The sequence below is a fragment of the Cornus florida genome, unplaced genomic scaffold (assembly GCF_030987335.1).
Source record: "Cornus florida cultivar Cherokee Brave unplaced genomic scaffold, ASM3098733v1 CherokeeBrave_3.0.0_Hap2_Chr10, whole genome shotgun sequence".
NCBI lineage: Eukaryota > Viridiplantae > Streptophyta > Magnoliopsida > Cornales > Cornaceae > Cornus > Cornus florida.
The window spans coordinates 106,158,314-106,178,763 of NW_026775580.1; the positions used below are offsets into that span (position 1 = coordinate 106,158,314).

Below are 20,450 nucleotides of genomic sequence, written 5' to 3' on the forward strand. Positions count from 1 at the left end.
TTAAATCGCCGAATTAAAACTAGGGAATTTATTTCCTTTCAATCGTTAACAGCATGCAAAGTTGTTAAATTGTGCACTGTTAATTCCATTAATATAACGGGGTAACTTATGCAATTAGAGACCTTGGTAACCCCTAAAGTTAATTATTAAACCCCCCAGTAAAGTCCTAAAATTAATTGGAACGATCCAAACATCCAAACAGTTCTGAAAAAAAAAAATTCCAGAACGCGCAAACGGAGAGAGCCTGCTCTCTGGACTTGGGAGCAGGTTCCCTAATGCATGGAGCTGGCTCCATGCCTCTTAGAGCCGGCTCCCACTTCCATGTAGCCGGCTTTCTCCCTTTCTGAGAGCCTCCGGTCCAGTTTTGCTCCATTTCAGCCCATCTGTTTCATCTCCGGCCATTCCAACTCTTCTGTTCCTCTTTAATACTGAACCTAAGAGTCTTATTTATACCCAGTAGCATCCCAATGATTTGTTTACAATGGTTGGAATTAATTACAGTGATTAAAACTGCTACCGATTTAACATGCTTAAAGAACAAGTTGAAGCCCAGACATGCACGAACTATAACAGAATTGATTCAACGCATACAGATCATCAATATAACATATAATAAACATGTAAGTTTTAGTTAATGATCAATTAAACCCTAGAGACTATCTAGGTGCATAGAACACAGGCCAACGGGAGAGAGAAAGAAAAGAACTTGTCTGTGATTTCAGTTATGAAATCTCGGCGTCGTCTCTAAGTTTCCGGCAATACTAAATACCGTCAAGTCTCCTACCACTCCAGCTCTAATCCATAATCAACCTCCTTGGTCCTCTCTGTTTTCCTCTCAAGCCGCTCTCTGTTTCTCTCTGCCTCCAGTACGTAAATAAGATTCTTAACAAAACCCTTGGCAGACATATAGTGTTCTATATATAAAAGCTCAATGAAAGCCCTAGTCCATGTATAATTAGAGACAGAACCCTAATTAAATCCTAGTCGGCCACAACGTGAATTCTAAAAGAAAAATAAAACAAAACCCTAACTTACAATTAACACATTTAACTTATTCAAATAATTACGTCCAGGAAATAAAATACGAATAATACAATTAATATAATTACAGAAACATAAAATATAATTAAACAATTAATTAATTCACATAAACACCACTTAGTAAAATAATTCATTTAAATCACATAATTCACAATTAAATCAAATAATAAGCAAATAAACAATTAAAGTATTAAAAATTTAATTAAATAATTAATTAAAATACCAGGACTATCCTTTTAAAATTAGGGGTATTACAGCCTGTGCTGGTTAATGGGTAATGGTAAATCAATTAATATTTGGAATGATCATTGGGTTCCATCTCTTCTTTACAAGCTTTCTTATCCGCAGTTTGATGTGTCTTACCGATTTGTGGCAAATTTGATTCATCCGCATTTCCAGACATGGAATGTGGGTGTTTTGTGTTATCTTTTTTCCCCTTTGGTGGTCCGAGAAATTTTGTGGTTGCGTATTAGTCGGTGGGATAAACCGGACTCTTAAATCTGGGCGCCTGAGCGTACGGGTATTTTATCCGTTAGGTCTGCATATTCTTTTGCTATATCTCTGACTGACTCGTATCTAGTTGTTTCGGGGACCTTTTAGATGGAATTCGATTTGGCGCTGCCTTACTTTTTCCAAGGTGCAACATTTTCTTTGGCAGTGTTGTCATTACGCTCTACCTACTGGTCCAACGTTGTTGTTGAGGGGTTGTGTTGCTTCTCCTTTGTGTCCTCGCTGTGGTTTGGACGAGGAGTCTATTATGCACATTTTATTTGTTTGTTCTCATTCTTTGCAGGTTTGGAAGCTATCTCTGCTTAGTTTTGATTTTGAGGGACGCTAGCGACAGTCATCTAAGGCAACTGCCAGCGAAATCTCTTCTCTTCGTTGGCCATTGCCAACAGTCGAGTGACGTGTCCGCAGTCTATTGGCTGCTGACTTTTAGTTACTTTTTTACTTTTAGTTTTTTGAGCTAGGTTTTTTTTAATTACTTTTTTATTATTTGTTTGTGTTTGTGTTGGTTCTTTCACTTACTATTCTCTCTCTTTTATGTCCAAGTCACCGGCGGCGAAGATCGAGCCGGTCTCCTTTTCTCTCTTTAACTAATCAAAGACAAACAACTTCAATATTAATCACCGCTCTGATCGACCATCACAGACCCGATCATACCCAAAGATGGTGAGGCCGATATAGTTGAGGAAGGAGCGGTTCAGCGGCGTAATAAAGCCACGACACAGGTGTAGGACTCAAGCAACTGTTGGGGCTTCGATGAGGGCGGGGTTTTTGGGTCTGCATATATGGATCTGCAAATAGGAAAAAGGGGAAGAATAGGAATTTGAACCGGCCATCCAAGCCGCCGACCCTCTCCTCACTTCCGACGCCAAGCTCCGATATTCCGGATTCGCCCACCATCACCTGAATCAACAACGGCATCTTCGGTAACCTAAAATTTGGGTTGGACGGGGTTGTTTGCCGCCGGTGAATGTAGAAAGAGAGAGTCTGTGAAAGAGAGAAAAATGGGTTTACAGGCACTAAAGGTTTGATATATTAGTGTTCGCGCGGTTTTTGTTCCCTACGCCGGTCGATGGACTCTTCGCGGGCGTGCCAGAGTATTTGTACAAAATACCCAAAATATGTAATTGAACACCAGCCTATCCCTTTTTCCGATGGTTGACTATCAGGCGATTGTGTGGGAGAGAGACTAGTAAGAACTCCCAGCAAGGTTCTTTTATGCCTTGTTTGTAGCAAGGACTTTTCAGAGTGTCTAAAGAAATGCAACGGCTGATGAATGTTTGAATGGATGGAATGGCCGAGTGAAGACAGGCGGCAAGAACTTAATCGATCGCCGGCCGAACGTGATGGCGAGAACTTAATTAATCGCCATCAGCCAAACACAATGGCAAGAATTTAATCGATCGCCACCAGCCAAACACAATGGCAAGAATTTAATCGATCGCCACTGAAACGTGATAGCAAGAATTTAATCAATTGCCATCAGCCAAGTAATGACAAGAATTTAATCAATTGTCACTACGATTCAATGGCAAGAATTTAATCAATTGCCATCGAATTGAAAGCCTAACTAAAATTGCGTAATTAAAATTGGCATAATTGAAATTGAAAGAAAGTAAATGGCTGAATCGAAATAATTGATGAGGATCTAATCAATTGCCATTAAATTGAAATAAAGAAATTGATAGGAAAATGACGTAGAGTCAATTGAAAACATTTTTAGTTGAAATGCATGTTTTGTGGTGGTGCTGGACAAGTTAGAAATGGAATACAATACTTCTATTTATAGAAGTTCTATCTCAACTTATTTTCCTAAGTTATTGCTAGAAAATCTCTCCTTCTTTGATTCTTTTTCTTCACAATTTGAACTCAGTCAAATCCTATTGTTATTCCGCTTCCTTTCTTATTTTGTTTCAGTAGGAAATCTCTGTAAAAACAACCTTCCTCGATTTAATCACATGTAAGTTGCCGAGATATTGCTAAAACGTTGCTAGAAAGTTGCTGAAAAGTTGCTAATTTTTAGCAACTCCCCTCCTTAAGTTTAGCAGCCCGTTTCATTCCCTTAAATTGCCCAAATGCCATTTATAGCTTTTATATTCATGACACGGCTGCCTGTTGTATTTTTTCCTTGTTCCATCCAACTAGAATTCCTATAAAATAGGAATTCAGTTGTCTGATTTCCTTAAAACTTTAGTCTTTCCTTTCCTGTTGATAACCCAACTTGAATAAAGTCAAATGTTTGTTGCTATATTTTAACAACTGCCTTGTTAATGAAGTGGCTGAGTAACTTTCTCCAATACTTGCTCCTGATATTTCTTAACTGGCTGATTCCCTTGACGCCATGTTAAAAATACTTATCAGCTTTTCATTGGTCCACGTCATCGCTGAGATGGCTGCCAAGTTTTGGTGCCAACAAATGCCCCCCAAATTTCAAATGTTTTATCGGCCACTCGGGCCGATTAGATTTTTGGAATTTTTATAACATGAAAGAAACTGGCAGCCAGCGAGCTTCTAGACTTTATTTCTTCCGAACCACCTCTATGTTGGTCTTTATTTTGCGTCGGCCAGAGCCAGGGCTGGCCGATCCTGGTTCTTCTATTATTCCCACAAAGCTGGCTGATACCTCTTAAAACATTGGCCATTTATAAATACATGATAGACCTCACCATTGAAGTTTCCTAACTCTACTAGTAAGGTATGATCATAATCGGCCGGGATCAAGTTGTTATGTAATATTATTTGGGCCGATCTAACTGGCTTCTCCATTAAAGGAACAACATTCTGCCAGTATAGAGCTTTTCTGATGGCTGATCCTCTTGAATTTTTAAACTTTCTTCCGCGAATTTCTCTTTTTAGTTTCCATCCCCGCTTTCTTTTCTTGAAATTCGGTTGAGGATGACGAGCTAAAAGAATTCTCTCAGCCAATGATGGTTCTGGCTGAGGATTATATACCACTCTCGGCCAAGCATTCTGGTAATCTGGCCGATTTGATCCTGAAATTCTTTTACTTCGTTGAGAAGTGAATCTCTCTTGAACACTTTTGTTAGAAAAACCGAGTTTGGACTTTTATTTTATGAAAAATTTGAATTTTACCTCGGTTAATAACCTTCCGTTGAAGGCAACAACTATGTTGAATTAGAGCAGATTGTGTTTCCTTCAATTATTCTTCTAATTCTTCCACCGCTTTAGCACTTGGAGTGGCTGACGGTTTACTCTCAGCAGCCTTAGGCTGATTCCCTTTATCAAACTTTTCCTTGGGAGCCTGGCCAATCACATTACTACCTGCTATGAAAAGATCATTGTTGACCCCCATGACTTTATCATTAGCTCCTTTTTTGGCCGATACAGTAAATGTTCGAGTGCCGGATGTGGCTGGTTTTGGCTTTTTGTACATTGGTCGGCTTATTCCCCTAAGGTTATTACCATATTCTTGCTTAATAATATTGGCCACCTGAACATTATCGACTATTGTTGGCTGATTAGGATGATCAACGACCATTAGCGGCTTATTTACCATTTGTGGCTGATTGGCCATCGACTGCCCCCCAAGTACCAAAGGTTTTGGCTGATATGCCACTGGCGGCTGATTTTTAGCTAGTGGCTGATTATAATTCTGCCAGCTTTGTGGCTGATTAGCCATCGACTGCCCCCTGAATATCGAAGGATGTGGTGTGGAAGCAACAGGCTGATATTTTGGCCATTCTTGTTACGATTGATTTACCATTAGCGGCTGATTTTCCGCTAGTGGCTGATTATAATTCGACCAATCTTATGGCTGATTAGCCAAATATTTCCCTTCAAGTCCTGGCTGTGGTAATTCCTGAGCATAAAGTGGATTCGGAGCTCTCCACCATACCTGATTGCCTCCCAGGTTAAAAGATTTTGGCAGATGTATCACTTCCGGCTGATTTACCGCAGGTGGTTGATTGTAAATCAACCAACCTTGCTGTGATTGATTTACCACTGGTGGCTGATTTTCCACTTTGCAAGCCTTGGCCTCAACCCATTTAGTAAAATAATCTGTGGCAACAATCACCCAGTGATGGCCTTCGCTTGATGGTGGATTAATTTTACCAATAAGGTCAAGGCCCCAACCTCTGAATGGCCAAAGTTTGATTATTGGCTGTAATTCTTTTGCTGGTACATTTTGAATCGGCCCGTGTCTTTGACAAGCTTGACAACCTTTTGAGTAATCTATGCAATCTTTCCTCATCCTCGGCCAATAATATCCATACCTGCGAATCAGCCATCTCATTTTAATCCTAGCTTGGTGAGCCCCACAGCTGCCCTCATGTACCTCGGCCATAACCTGAAATGATTCCTCCTTGCTTATGCATTGTAGTAGGAGCCCATCTTCTAACCCTTTTCTGTATAGATCCCCATCTAGAAGCACAAAGTTGATCGCTTTTCTTTTAATACTTCTATCAGCCTTGATGTTTGGATTTCGAAGAAACATTATAAATGGTATCCTCCAGTCATCGTAGGCCAAATCTTCTACATCAATTGTCCAAGTATCAAACAACATAGTATTTCTCAATTCGGCCGATGGCAAAGATCTTCGTGTTATCTTTATCAACTGATCTTCTATTCCGGCTGGTACTTTTATTCCAGAGGCTGCTTGGGCCATGCTGTTGGCCTCCTTATTCTGCCCTCTCGGCCAGAACTTAAGTTGAACATTATCAAATTGATTAATTAATGAAGTGGCCGGAGAATGAAACGGCCTTAATTGCCAACTTAGGCACTTAAAATCTTCAGAAATTTGGCTAAGGATTAAGTTTGAATCTCCCAAAATCTTTACATCTCTAACAGCCATTTCAATTAAAATCTCCAGGCCGATTATAAGCGCTTCATATTCGGCCTGATTATTTGAACATTTAAAATCTAAAAAGAAAGAGAATGAAGCCTTTCTGCCAGCTGGCGAAATAATAACAATACCTGCTCCTGCTCCATCAGCCGTGCTTGATCCATCAAACATCAAGATCCAAGGAGTTAAGAATATAGCTGATGACTCCAATTCATCATAAACCCATGGATCAATATCAGTTGAAGGATGATCGGCCAAAAAATCAGCCAGAACCCTTCCTTTTACTGATTTTTGTGGGACGTAGATAAAATTGAATTCCATCAAAGCCAAAGCCCACTTACCTATTCGGCCAGTGATCAATGGCCTTGATAGCATATACTTGATCACGTTAGTTTGACAAAGAATGTAAACATCAACAGGCCGCATGTATACTGTCAACTTCATGGCCGAATAGTACAAAGATAAACAAAGCTTCTCAATTGAGGAATATCTGCATTCTACATCAGTTAGTACTATACTCAGGTAGTAGACAGCTTGCTCCTTTCCATGTTCATTGTCTTGTGCGAGCATACTACCAATTGATTCTTCTGCGGCCAATAAATAAAGCTTTAACGGCCACTTCTTTCTTGGAGGCATTATAACCGGGGGGTTTGCCAAATACTCTTTTATTTTGTCAAAGGCCTTCTGATGGGATTCGTCCCAATGAAATTTCTCATGTGACTTTAATTTCACTAAAGTCGAAAAGACATGTACTCGGCCAGCATGGTTAGAAATAAATCTTCTAAGAAAACCTACCTGGCCGAGGAACCTTTGCACTTGTTTTTTGTTGGCTGGGGCCCTAGCATTTATAATAGCTTTGACCTTGTTCTGATCAACTTCAATACCTCGTTTGTGTACCAAGAACCCCAAGAAATTCCCGGCTGAAACTCCAAATGCACACTTCAATGGATTCATTTTCAATTTGTGAATCCTCATCCTTTCAAAGGCCCTTTTCAAGTGTTCCAAATGCTGTCTCTTGGCCGATGATTTCACAACTACATCATCTATATAAATTTCCATGAATCGGCCAATCATATCATGAAAGATAGAATTCATTGCCCTTTGATAAGTAGCCCCAGCATTTTTTAGGCTAAATGGCATCACAATCCACTCAAAAGTACCAATTGACCCAGGACATCTAAAAGCCGTTTTATGAACATCTTCCTCGGCTAAATAGATTTGATTATAACCTGAATGGCCGTCCATAAAAGACAATATTTCATGCTTAGCGGCCGAATCAATAAGTTGATCGACCACAGGCATTGGATATTCATCTTTTGGAGTGACATTATTTAAATTGCGAAAATCCACACAAACTCTAAGTTTGCCATTCTTCTTCATTACCGGAACAACATTAGACAGCCATTCAACATACCTAACTGTTCGAATAAATCCTGCCTTAAGAAGTCTCTCAATTTCTTCTTTAATTTTGAGCATTACTTCCGAAGACATCCTTCTTGGTGGTTGTTTATATGGCTGAAAATCTTTCTTGATCGGTAATCTATGTTCTACCAATTTTCTAGACAGGCCAGGCATCTCTTCATAACTCCAAGCAAAGCAATCCTTATATTCATTTAATAATTTAATCAAATCGGCCTAGAATTTAGGCTCAAGCAAAGCACTAACAAATAATGGCCGATTATCTTTTTTAGTACCAACATTTATTTCCAATAAAGGATCTTGCACCTCTGCTTTATTATCTTCCATCCTGGAAGGGGCTGACTCAAAATCTTCAAGTTGGATTGCATCCAGCTTTTCGAAACCTTCTTCAATTATATCGGTCATGCTGGCCGATACCTCTTCATATAGCTGTTCTTCTCTGGCCAGTCTCTTCTCAGCCAGATATACTTTCAGTCTTATGCAAGCGGCCCTGAAAGCTTGCCGCTTCTTTTCTTCATTGGTTTTGTGATCCATCAGTAACATCTTCAATGTCCTTGATGGTCGACCTGAAAATATCAATTTTCGGCCGAGCTGCTTCTGACAATAATTCTTTAATATCAGCATTAATTAAATTCTTCTTCATTGTTGCCGCTGCTGGTCGTCCCATCCTGTTAATGCCAACAAATTTGATAGGTACAACAGTTTCATCATAAAGTGCAGCCTCAGCCGAATACACCCTAGCTATAAAGGGTTTGTTATCGGCCTCAACAATTTTTACCTCATTTCCATCCCAAAAAATCAACATTTGATGCAAGGTTGATGGGATGCACATGTTAGGATGAATCCAATCTCGGCCTAAAAGGAGATTATAGGCCGCGGTTGAATCAATGATAAAGAAAGCCGTAAAGGATGTCTTACCGCCAATAGTAATTTCCAAAGGTAGAATACCTTTGGTGTTACTAGATCCTCCATTAAAACCACTGATGGCCACGTCGGTTGGAACTACATCGTCCATGGTTTTACCCAATTTCTTCAAAGTAGTTGCTGGAATGACATTCACCACCGAACCATTGTCAACCAAAACCCTATTGATTGGCTGACCCTCAACCCATACTTTAACATACAACGGCCTCAACTGCTGTGTCATGGACAAAGGTGGTTTTTCGAAAATGATTTTATCGGCCTTAGATGGCTGATCCTGAGAGATCAATCCTATCCCGGCCGATGAACTTGTCGAATCGTTCTTAATTTTTGAAGATTCAGCCTTTTCTTCCTGCTTGGCTGACTCAACATCCCTGTTCATCGTTGGTTCTATCCTTGCTTCAAATACAGAAGGCAAAACAAATACCATGTTACAATTTACCTTATCCGGGAGAGAACCAAAACGAATTCTGTACTTGGCTGCATGCTTTGGATCCTGGTTGGGCTGATTATCTTTTTCTTCATAAAAGCATGCCTTATTCTCAAAGGATGTAGCGACCTCCATGTCTTCAGCCACCACTGGTTCATTTTTTCTTTCTAGTTGATCAAGGTCGATCTTGTCTTCTTTCCTTTTGAGTTCTGCATTTTTCCTTTGCATCCTCCTTTTTTGGGTACGTGTAGGAGGCTGCTTAGGAAACTTTGGGTGACTTACTCGAGTCCATCTGCCATGGTCAACCAAAGGAGGTCTAACCGTTCTTACACGGCTAGATTCTTCTCCTTTTTGAACCCATATTTCTGACTGAATTGTTGGTTTCCTTTTGAAACTAGGATAAAAATGTTGTTCTGGCAGGACTCTATCGGCCACCGATGACCGAATGATTCTCACTGCCCTCGGCCCATTTTCTCTAAATATTGATCGATTGATTTCTTCGTGATTCTGTCTAGGCTAATGGCCTAACCTTTCATGGACACTGCGCTTTCTGGTTGATTGGAAATAGCCCCTCTTGTTTGAGTCATTCCTTCGGCCTTTGCAATTTGGACAACAACCATGGTTGATGAGGGCAATTTGAGCTTCTCTTAACTGAATTTCCAAGTCCTTAACATTCTGCTCATCATTACTGGCCGATGAACTACCTAGAACTTTTGGTAATCTTTCCTGTCTACCATTATCAGCGGCTTTTTCAGTTGCCAGGCTGATTACATTGGTACTGACAATATTAGGAAATGGATCGCCATCGACCCCCATTACATCTGGCTTCTTTTCAGGGAATTTCAATACACCTTCATCGATAGATTTCTGCAATACATTTCTAAATACATAACAATTGTTAGTAGTATGATTCCATGAATTATGAAATTTGCAGAACTCTCTTCCTTTTAAATCATTGGTTGATGGTATATTGTGTCCTTTTGGCAAAACGATTTGTTTGTCGGCCAACAAATGATCAAAAATTTGTTCTGTTTTGGCCAGATCAAACGTATAAACCTTACCAGTATCAGCCGTACCCTTCCTGGCCGATGAAGTCGATGGCTGAGTACCACTGGTGGATACATTTGGTTTTGTTAAAGCGTCACATACATAAGGCTTCTTTAGAATGACTTTAGCTAAATTAGCTTCAAAATCTTCCTCTTCAACCACATCAGTTGAATAAACTTCATAGTTGGGGTCCCTATAATACATACCTTTAGAGGAATTTTTTCGTTCTTTCTCCTCTTTGAGAACCAACTCATACCTGGTAGCTTTCTCGGCCAGGTCATACATGTCACGAAATGGAACTCCTTCAAACCTCTTCCGAAGTTCAAAATCAAGGCCGTTCAAAGCCAAACGAATGTACTCCTGTTCTGGAAGAGGTACACGACATCTTAATCTTGCTCTCCTGAATCTTGCAATGAACGTCTCGACCGATTCACTAGGCAATTGACTTAGCCTGGATAAATCGGCCAGAGTAGCTTCTGTCTCCGTACGGTAGAACTGATTGTGGAATAATTCCTCCATCTGTGGCCAATTAAAAACTGAGTTAGGAGGTAGACGAATATACCATGAAAAAGCTGCCCCTGTCAAAGAGTTAGGAAAAAGTCTTAATTTCAACCACGGGCTAACACTGGCCTCTCCACATTGAACCGTGAATCGGCCAATGTGTTCCACGGTCGATTGATTCCCCTCTCCACTAAAGGTTACAAAGTCAGGGACTTTATATCCTCTAGGGAACTCAACTTGGTCTACCACTTCTGGATAAGGAGTTCTATAAATTGGTCGGCCGGCACCTCTAAGTTCCAGGCCATATTCTTCTGTGAGTAAATCAGCTAATTGTCTTCTATCTAACATGACTTGAGGTGGCTGATTTAATATTGGTGGTACCTGATTAAAAACTGGCGGCTGATTAGCCGCTGGTTGATAGCAATTCGGCCAATCATGTGGCTGATTAGCCATATTCTGCCCCCCGAGCCCTACCTGTGGCGGCACATGAGTATACAGTGGGTTCGGTGGCCTCCACCTGATCTGATTGCCCCCCGAGTTCAAAGGCATCCGAGGAGGGTTTGGTGGAATTACCTGTGGCCGCGAACCTGCTACTGGTGGCTGATTAGAACCTGCCAACGTAGGCTGAGGATAGCTTTCTGCCCAGGTGAGTAGCGTATGAACCGGCTGACTTGATGTTGCACCTGGTTGGAGTGTCACTACTGGCGGCCATGGCTGTGATGTTTCAACGGCCCTCTCTGGCCGAGCAGCTTATGATAGATTCGGCTGAGAAGCCGATTCCTGATTGTTGGAGCTGCTAGCTTGAGTCGGCTTGTTCAAAATAAAGGCTGAGAGTTGGGACATATTTTCATGCAAGTCGTTGTAGCGTGCTCCCATCCTTCCAATTGCATCTACCAAGAAGCTAACCTGTGCTTGAAGTACGGCTAACTCATCAGTAGGACCTGCTGCAGAGTTCTCAGCCTGTACTAGCTGATCGCCTTCCTCCAAATCTTCATCAGTAGCCACGACCTTAGAATTTTTTGTGGGCCGCGGCATATTTGCCTCTTTTATAACACTCTAGTAGTGGTCCCACCGGGCATGCCAAAACGTGTTCGCGCGGTTTTTGTTCCCTACGCCGGTCGATGGACTCTTCGCGGGCGTGCCAGAGTATTTGTACAAAATACCCAAAATATGTAATTGAACACCAGCCTATCCCTTTTTTCGATGGCTGACTATCAGGCGATTGTGTGGGAGAGAGACTAGTAAGAACTCCCAGCAAGGTTCTTTTATGCCTTGTTTGTAGCAAGGACTTTTCAGAGTGTCTAAAGAAATGCAACGGCTGATGAATGTTTGAATGGATGGAATGGCCGAGTGAAGACAGGCGGCAAGAACTTAATCGATCGCCGGCCGAACGTGATGGCGAGAACTTAATCAATCGCCATCAGCCAAACACAATGGCAAGAATTTAATCGATCGCCACCAGCCAAACACAATGGCAAGAATTTAATTGATCGCCACTGAAACGTGATAGCAAGAATTTAATCAATTGCCATCAGCCAAGTAATGACAAGAATTTAATCAATTGTCACTACGATTCAATGGCAAGAATTTAATCAATTGCCATCGAATTGAAAGTCTAACTAAAATTGCGTAATTAAAATTGGCATAATTGAAATTAAAAGAAAGTAAATGGCTGAATTGAAATAGTTGACGAGGATCTAATCAATTGCCATTAAATTGAAATAAAGAAATTGATAGGAAAATGGCGTAGAGTCAATTGAAAACATTTTTAGTTGAAATGCATGTTTTGTGGTGGTGCTGGACAAGTTAGAAATGGAATACAATACTTCTATTTATAGAAGTTCTATCTCAACTTATTTTCCTAAGTTATTGCTAGAAAATCTCTCCTTCTTTGATTCTTTTTCTTCACAATTTGAACTCAGTCAAATCCTATTGTTATTCCGCTTCCTTTCTTATTTTGTTTCAGTAGGAAATCTCTGTAAAAACAACCTTCCTCGATTTAATCACATGTAAGTTGCCGAGATATTGCTAAAACGTTGCTAGAAAGTTGCTGAAAAGTTGCTAATTTTTAGCAATTCCCCTCCTTAAGTTTAGCAGCCCGTTTCATTCCCTTAAATTGCCCAAAAGCCATTTATCGCTTTTATATTCATGACGCGGCTGCCTTTTGTATTTTTTCCTTGTTCCATCCAACTAGAATTCCTATAAAATAGGAATTCAGTTGTCTGATTTCCTTAAAACTTTAGTCTTTCCTTTCCTGTTGATAACCCAACTTGAATAAAGTCAAATGTTTGTTGCTATATTTTAGCAACTGCCTTGTTAATGAAGTGGCTGAGTAACTTTCTCCAATACTTGCTCCTGATATTTCTTAACTGGCTGATTCCCTTGACGCCATGTTAAAAATACTTATCAGCTTTTCATTGGTCCACGTCATCGCTGAGATGGCTGCCAAGTTTTGGTGCCAACAATTAGTGTCACGATTGGGCATAGATGAGTATAGAGAGAATTTTTTTTGGGTTTGCAAATATGGGTTTGCAAGTAGGAAGAAGGGGAATAATATGAATTTTGGATTTACAAATATGGGGTTTTCTACCACTGTTTTGACACCATCATCGATGCCTCTGTAATTTTGGGTCTGCAAATATGGATCTCTTCCACTATTTTGTCACCGTCGTCAGCGACGAAGTAAATTGATGATCGGTTCTCTCTGCAATTTTGGGTCTGCAGATTGTTTGACTCCGGTGACTTGGACGTAGAGAGAGAAAGAGAGTAGAGGGAGAGAGAAGAAGAACCGACAAAGAAACAACAAAAACAATAAATAAATAAATAAATAATTAAAATGAGTGCGGCTCAACAAACGAAAAATATAGAGTAATAAAGGTCAGCAGACTATTGGCTGCTGGCGACTGCCGCTAGCATCCCTCTTTGATTTTTCTTCTTCTTCCTTTCAGTCCTTTATAGATGGTTAGCGTTTTTTGCTGCATCGAGCGGGTTTGGCATCGGATCCTCCAGTTGCTCTGGGTTTGATTTCATTTTGTGCGTGGTATATTTGGAAAGCCAGGAATCATTTGGTGTTTGAAGGTGTTTTATGGTGGCCGGAGAAGGTGGTGAAACGTGCTCTTGCTAGTTTTTAGGAATTTCAGGAAACAAAGTCCCAATCCCACAAATTAACTGTTGTTGGACCATCGTCTTCTTTAGCTTCTTGGTTTTCGCCTGCTCGGGGGGTCATTAAATGCAATTTTGATGCTTGTTTTTCTTTGTTGATGCTTCGTGGGAGTGGGGGTGCAGTGTTTCGTGATTTTCAGGGCTCTATCCTCAAAGCTGTGGTGTTTTGCCTATTCTTTGCTTCGTTGGCAATGATGACTGAGGTGATTGTTTGTCTTCGTGCTTTGTTTTGGGCCTCTTTCTTTGGGTTTCGTGGCTTATGTTTCGAATCGGATGCTAAGGTGGTTGTTGCAGCCGTGGAGGATGCTTCTATTTGCCCTACTGAAATCGTTTCCTTTTGTTTTGATATCCAAATGGAGCTTCGGTCCTTCTCTGCGGCGTCTTTGACTTTTGAAATCCACTCTGCTAATCGGGTGGTTCATGTTTTAGCTGTGTTGTCGCGGTCTGATGTGGCGATGGATCGTGTTCTAGATCCTTGTTCGTCTTCGATTCTTGAGCTTGCTCGGCTGGATGTGATGGGTGCTAGGATAGATGTCACTGGTTGTGTTTCTTAGTTGAAATTACCGGTATTTTATGTATTTGCAGTAGGCCATTAGAAATCACCATAATTGAAATTACAAGTTATTCTTCTTCCTTCAAATTACACAGATTCATGCATTCCAAAAAAATAATTTTGATATATGTTGACCATGTTATATCAAGTTGATGATCCAATTTCTTTGGATATTTTTTTAATATTATATCAAGTTGGTTTAATTATTATTATTATTGTATTTTTTTTATTATATATATATTTTTTTGTAGTTTGAGATATTAATTTTTATTGTAATTGATTTTATACTAAAATTTGAATTATTAATTGATTTTCATTGTAATTGATCTTAAACTATCTATTGACCTGATACTTAATGCCGCGGGACCATTAGCCTTAGCCAATTAAGATCCAATACCTAAATAATTAGGTTGAGCTTATGTCCTATGATGATAGTTCTAGAATTATGTATAATCTCTTTCCGATGCTTATAAGCTTGGATCTTAATGGCAATAGAGAACTATTTACAATAAATATATATATATAAAATGAGAACCGTCGCAGGTTACGAGCCGGGAATGGGTTTAATAAAAACCCGCATCGCCTTGTTTTTATTAAAGTAACATAACCTAACTTGCTCACTAGTTGCCTCTTACTTTCTTTTTTTATTTTGTTATCCAAATAATTATTGAGTTTAGTTCTACAATTTTTTTTTATAAAAAAATTGTATAAAAGGAGCCGGAGACAGTCCGTTTCGAATATGAAATTCTTATTAATTAAATAGGAAGAATAAAAATTTAAACGCCGGTTGTCATCCCTAAACACACACAATTCAACTTCTTTTTATTTATTTTTTATTATTATTATTATTATTATTATTATTATTATTCTTTTCACACATATCAATCTATAAAACACACGTACCACAAGTGAACACATCTTTCTTCTTCTTTAATTTTATTTTATTTTATTTATTATTTATTTATTTATTTATTTTTTAATTTTGTATATCTTTTACACACACTCATGCAAACAACTAAACAGTTGTACCCACATAAAGAGTAATACTAGCATCCTACACAGGGAGTATGGACTTCATCCTCCCTGCTGACGTGGCCTCCTCTCTTGTTGACACCTGTTTAAAATAAAAAATAATAAAATATGGGCAATGCCCATTTATCCGGGTTAAACCCGTTCCTCTAAATTAGTATGTTCTCTCTCTCAATAACTCATATCCAGGCTATGTTTGGTATGGTGGGTTTGAAGGAAGAGGATAACATTAGTTATGAGGGAAAGGAAATGAAAGGGAATGGAAGGATAATTTTAATTTCCTTTCGTGTTTGGTTAATTATTGAATGGAAAAGAAAAGGAAGGATAATTATCATGTTTGGGGAAAGAAATGGAAGGATAGGAAGGAGAATTATTTTAATTAATTTACTATTATGCCCTTTTATATTTTAAAATATATATATATATATATATATATATATAAAGGCCCATGGATCGGCCACCAGAAAATGAAATTTTTTTTAGGGCAAATCATTTCAGCCTCCATCTCCATTCTCGTTCTCAACTCTGAACTTGCCATTTCTCTCTCTCTCTCCGCAACTACAAACTATTACAAGAATCAGAAGTTCAAAACCCATATATTTCAATTTATATATTTGTCTGCAAGAATCAAAAGTTCAAAACCCATATCGGCATCATTTCAGATTGTTCAAAAAAACAAAACCCAATTTTAAATTGTTCAAAAAAATCAAAACCCATATCGATCTTTCAGTTTCCATCGCCCGCTGTTCCAATTCGGCTTCGCCGTTCGCAAGCTTCAGCCGCAAGCCCTCTTTCTCTCAACTCTCAAGCTTGCCCCCCTCTTTCTCTCTCCAACTGCTAAATTAACTAATCAAGATCTGTAATTCTTGTTTTACAAACTAAATTCACATGTAATCAAGGGCAAATTTGGCATCAAAAATCACCCACTAAGCCTCTCCTTCCCTTTCCTTTCCTTTCATTTCCTCCCATTTTTGGGAGGTTAAGAAATTTACAGTTGAAGCCTTGTGTTAACCCTCCAAACCCTTCCTTTTCCTTTCCTTCCAACAATTTTTGCCAAACACAAATTTTTAATCCCCCTCCATCACCTTCCTTTCCCTTTCCTTCCTTTTCCATTGTACCAAACTGACCCTCAACCACCACACCACCACCGTCAAATCCTCCTCCCCAGCCCCCGCCGCCCTCAAAATCAAATGGGCTCAAATGGACACCACTAACGACGACTCCAGTACCACCACCAATATTGGTGGCTGTGCTCCAGTACCATCATCCGAAGGTAAGCTCGCCATTGCCATCACGCCACAAACCACCCCATTACGGCTAAGTCTTCTCTACAGCCCGTCACCCACTGCTGCGAAAGCTCTGTCGCCGTCTCGCTCCCATCCGAGCAATGCCGAAGTTCATCCACAGCCCATCTTGCTCGTTGTTCTGTTAATCGCCGGCGTGCACAAGCCACAGTCGCCAACGCCGGATCCGTCGCAGCGAACCACCCCATCATGGCTGAGTCCTCTCCACATCCCGTCGCCTACCACTGCCAAAGCTCGCCGTCGCCGTCTCGCCCCCATCCGAGCACTGCCGAAGGTCGTTGTCATACTGGGTTTGGCAAATCACCATTGTCCATCGACCTCGCCACCCGATTCTTCCCCTCCGAGGTCATCAACTCCGATAAAATCCTAGTCTACCGTGGACTCGACATCACCACAAACAAGATCCCAATGCGCCAACGACTTGGAGTCCCACACCACCTGCTTGGCGAGTTCGACCTGGATGAACCCGAGTTGACCCCCTCCGAGTTCCGCTCACTCGCCGCCTCCACCATCTTCGACATAGCCTCGCGCCGAAATTTACCCCTCATCGTAGGTAGGTCCAATTCCTTCATCTACGCACTCATCTCGATGATTCGGATGTTTTCGACAATTCACGAAGAACAGATTCAATCTATACGGACCTCCGTTACTATTGTTGCTTTTTATGGGTGGATGTCTCTTTGTCGGTGCTGAATTTGGATGGGTATGTTTTAAAACATACCATTTCCGTTGCGATTGTTGCTTTCGGCGGGGGAGGAGGATTTGACGGTGGTGGTGTGGTCGTTAAGAGAGATGAACTTCAAATTTTTAAAATGTGTTCATCATTTAAAATGTGTTCATCATTTAATCGAATCTTTTCAAATTTTTATCTTTTTCTAAAATTCAGGCATCACTAAAATATCTGAAAATCAATAACTTAATGTTCATGATTTTTAAAATCTAAAACTATACTAGTTAAATATCTAATTATTTAATGTCAAATTCACTATGTACAATGAAATGTCCAAGTGCATATTTAGGAAGAATATATATATATATATATATATCCAAGTGCATCGCATTTGTTTTCAAAAAACAAAACATTTTTCAAATTTGATTGCAATTTATTGAAAAATTTCAAAATACATATATATATAGGTGTGTGCATACATATTGCTTTAACTTCAAATCTACCTCCACCGAAGTTCAAACCCTTGACCTCTCTAAAGAATGATGTCGTTAAGCCTTTTGGTCTCAATCTTCTAACAAGCATCCATCAAGATAATAAAATTAGTTATATCACAATTCAAACTAAATAAGTTAGATAAAACTATAAACAATATTACAAGTCCGAACTAAAAATAATAATTTCAAATCTATGTACACATCAAAATAATCAAACTATTATAAATTCTCCAAGTCAATATTAGCATACTTTCAAAGCAAATAAAAAGACCCATTGCCCAAGGGTGCACACATACCAAGGCACAAATCGCACACCAGTAACATGGTCAAATACTGTATAAAATAAATAAATAAATAACCTTTATGTACCAAATTTAGATTGATCAGTAACCCCCAAAATTTTTTATAGCTTGTGATGTTTCTTTCTTCTTCATTCAAATGAAACAGTAATTAGACATCAGTGACATTAATTTAATTAAGCTCATTTACTCAAAATAAATTCAAATGAATAAATATAATTCTAAATTTATTAAGTACTCAACATTGGTTCGATATCACTAGGCCACTGGTAGTTGATAAATGAATGAGTATTATTTTATAATATAGTAAAATTATAAAGTTTTGTGAATATTTTAAGAATGCCTGTCACCTTATCCTGACATAATAGAATTCTGGATTTTATAAATCTCGATGATGTAGACTCACATCGAGAGCCTTTTCAAAAATTATTTTAAAAAATACTTAAAAAATTATATTTTGTGAAAAATTTATTTTAAAGGTGACAATTCATAAATTTTTACACAAGGTCCCTACCACAAATTTTCATCTTTCAGTTAAGTTTACATTTAATTGAGTATGGTTACATTTTAAACTCATACTTTCTAAATTATTTTATTAAAATAAATATAGTTTAAAATCCAAAAGATACATATTTTTACTAAATTTAAAGTACAATTGAAAAACAAAACCCTTTTATAAGCACAATTAAAGGCATTTATTAGACTGTATTTTTAATTTAAATCAAATAACTTTAAATGTTTGCTGAAACTTAATCTGTGTGATCTAATTTTATTTAAGAATAATGATATAGCAATCGAAGTTAATCAACCGAAGAACCGAATTTGACGTGTACAAAGCCGTGTCAATCACTTAAACATGCTGGATTGGAAAACAATCGTTCAACCATTGTACAAGATCTATTTTACCCTCAAAAGCTCATCTTATCTACATTTCAAACCCTTTCCATTTTTTCTGTCTAAAATTTATCCAACTGTGAAATCTCTTTTCCATCTCTATCTAATATTTGGGTGGAATCTCTTCTCCGTCTCTGTTCACTGTCCTACCCACTGTCATCATCCCTTTACTTCACATCTCTCTGTACAAAAAACCTTTCTCCATGACACATTCATTTTTCCGTTGTCTGAGTTACTCATCAAAGAAGACCCAAGTCAACAGATTCCATGGCATGCACCAATAGATTCGTTTTCCTTCACAAAATCGTAAAAGAAGTTTAGAGATTAGGCATATATATAACATATGCAAAATTGAAAAGTGAGGGAGAGAAGAGAGAAGAAGAATTGGGTTTTCTTCGCTGGTTTTGAAAAAAAAACACTCTGATCCCGTCACACAGTAAAACTGAAAAAAAAAATAATAAATAAAAGAACAGTGCCGCCGTCGTCCATTCAAGAGGGGCTTATCCCTTAAATTTCTCTCTCTCTCTCTCTATATATATATATATATAGTATTTTGGGCATAACTTTTTACCTGAAACTCATAATTGAGGAAACTATACACAGTGATGACAAAAGCGGCGACGTTTATCTTTCACGCATTATCTGACCTTTTATTATTATTATTATTTTTATAGTGTAATCACTGTCGCACCAGATCAAGGATAAAGTTCGAACTATTGGGTAATACTGCATACCCAATCACTTTTTCATCCGATTTTGATATGGGATAAATAATCCTTGTTACATTTGGCCACCTCACGACGATGAAAGTTTTGGAAATAAATTTGGATGATTCTATCATTTTTCTTTATTTAATAATCATTTAAGTAATGTTATCACCAAAATCTCTCACGAGTTCTCATTATGTGACCAATGAATTAAAAAACTATTTTTATCATTGATTAAATAAAGAGAGTTTAGGACTTTGACACGAGAGTATCTCATAATAATATTACTCTAATCATATTATTTGTATAAAAAGTATTGCTTTCAGAATTTAGCATTTTACCATCCTAATTATTTTACCCTTACAATAATGCTATCAAGAGAATAAAGGAACTCTTTATATTTAATTATTAAATTAAAATTGATTTGTAAAAAGTTAAATAAATCATTGAATGCATATTTTTTAACTGTTATTTGTGTCAATGCTTATGGTATTAGCATTGGCAACACTACAATTAGACTCGAATGAATATATTTGCTCCGCTGCAACAGCTTGTAGCAGAGAGGGAGGAGGGAAACTTGGGGGGTTGTTTGCTTGACAAGTTAAAACAATGAAATTAGAGTGTCAAGCAAACAACCCCCAGGTTTCTATATTGGAAGTTATATATAT

The 20,450-nt window shown here is 38.6% G+C and overlaps 1 protein-coding gene across 1 annotated transcript; it reads right to left on the reverse strand.

Annotated features, from left to right (window-relative positions):
* Positions 1-5,317: 5,317 nt before the first annotated feature.
* Positions 5,318-7,927, reverse strand: LOC132278336 (uncharacterized). The gene is made up of 2 exons (XM_059780128.1): positions 6,356-7,927; positions 5,318-6,211 (listed from the first exon to the last, which is right to left on the reverse strand). The coding sequence occupies exons 1-2, from the start codon at positions 7,925-7,927 to the stop codon at positions 5,318-5,320; spliced, it is 2,466 nt and encodes an 821-aa protein (XP_059636111.1).
* Positions 7,928-20,450: the final 12,523 nt, after the last annotated feature.

What these genes read in the sequence shown, in the direction of transcription:
- LOC132278336 (XM_059780128.1), bottom strand. Translation starts at nt 7,927, where the DNA reads ATGCCTGGCCTGTCTAGAAAATTGGTAGAACATAGATTACCGATCAAG. An exon ending in AGATTTTAATTGAAATGGCT is followed by an intron (nt 6,212 to 6,355) that starts GTTAGAGATGTA and finishes GTTCAACTTAAG; the next exon opens with TTCTGGCCGAGAGGGCAGAA.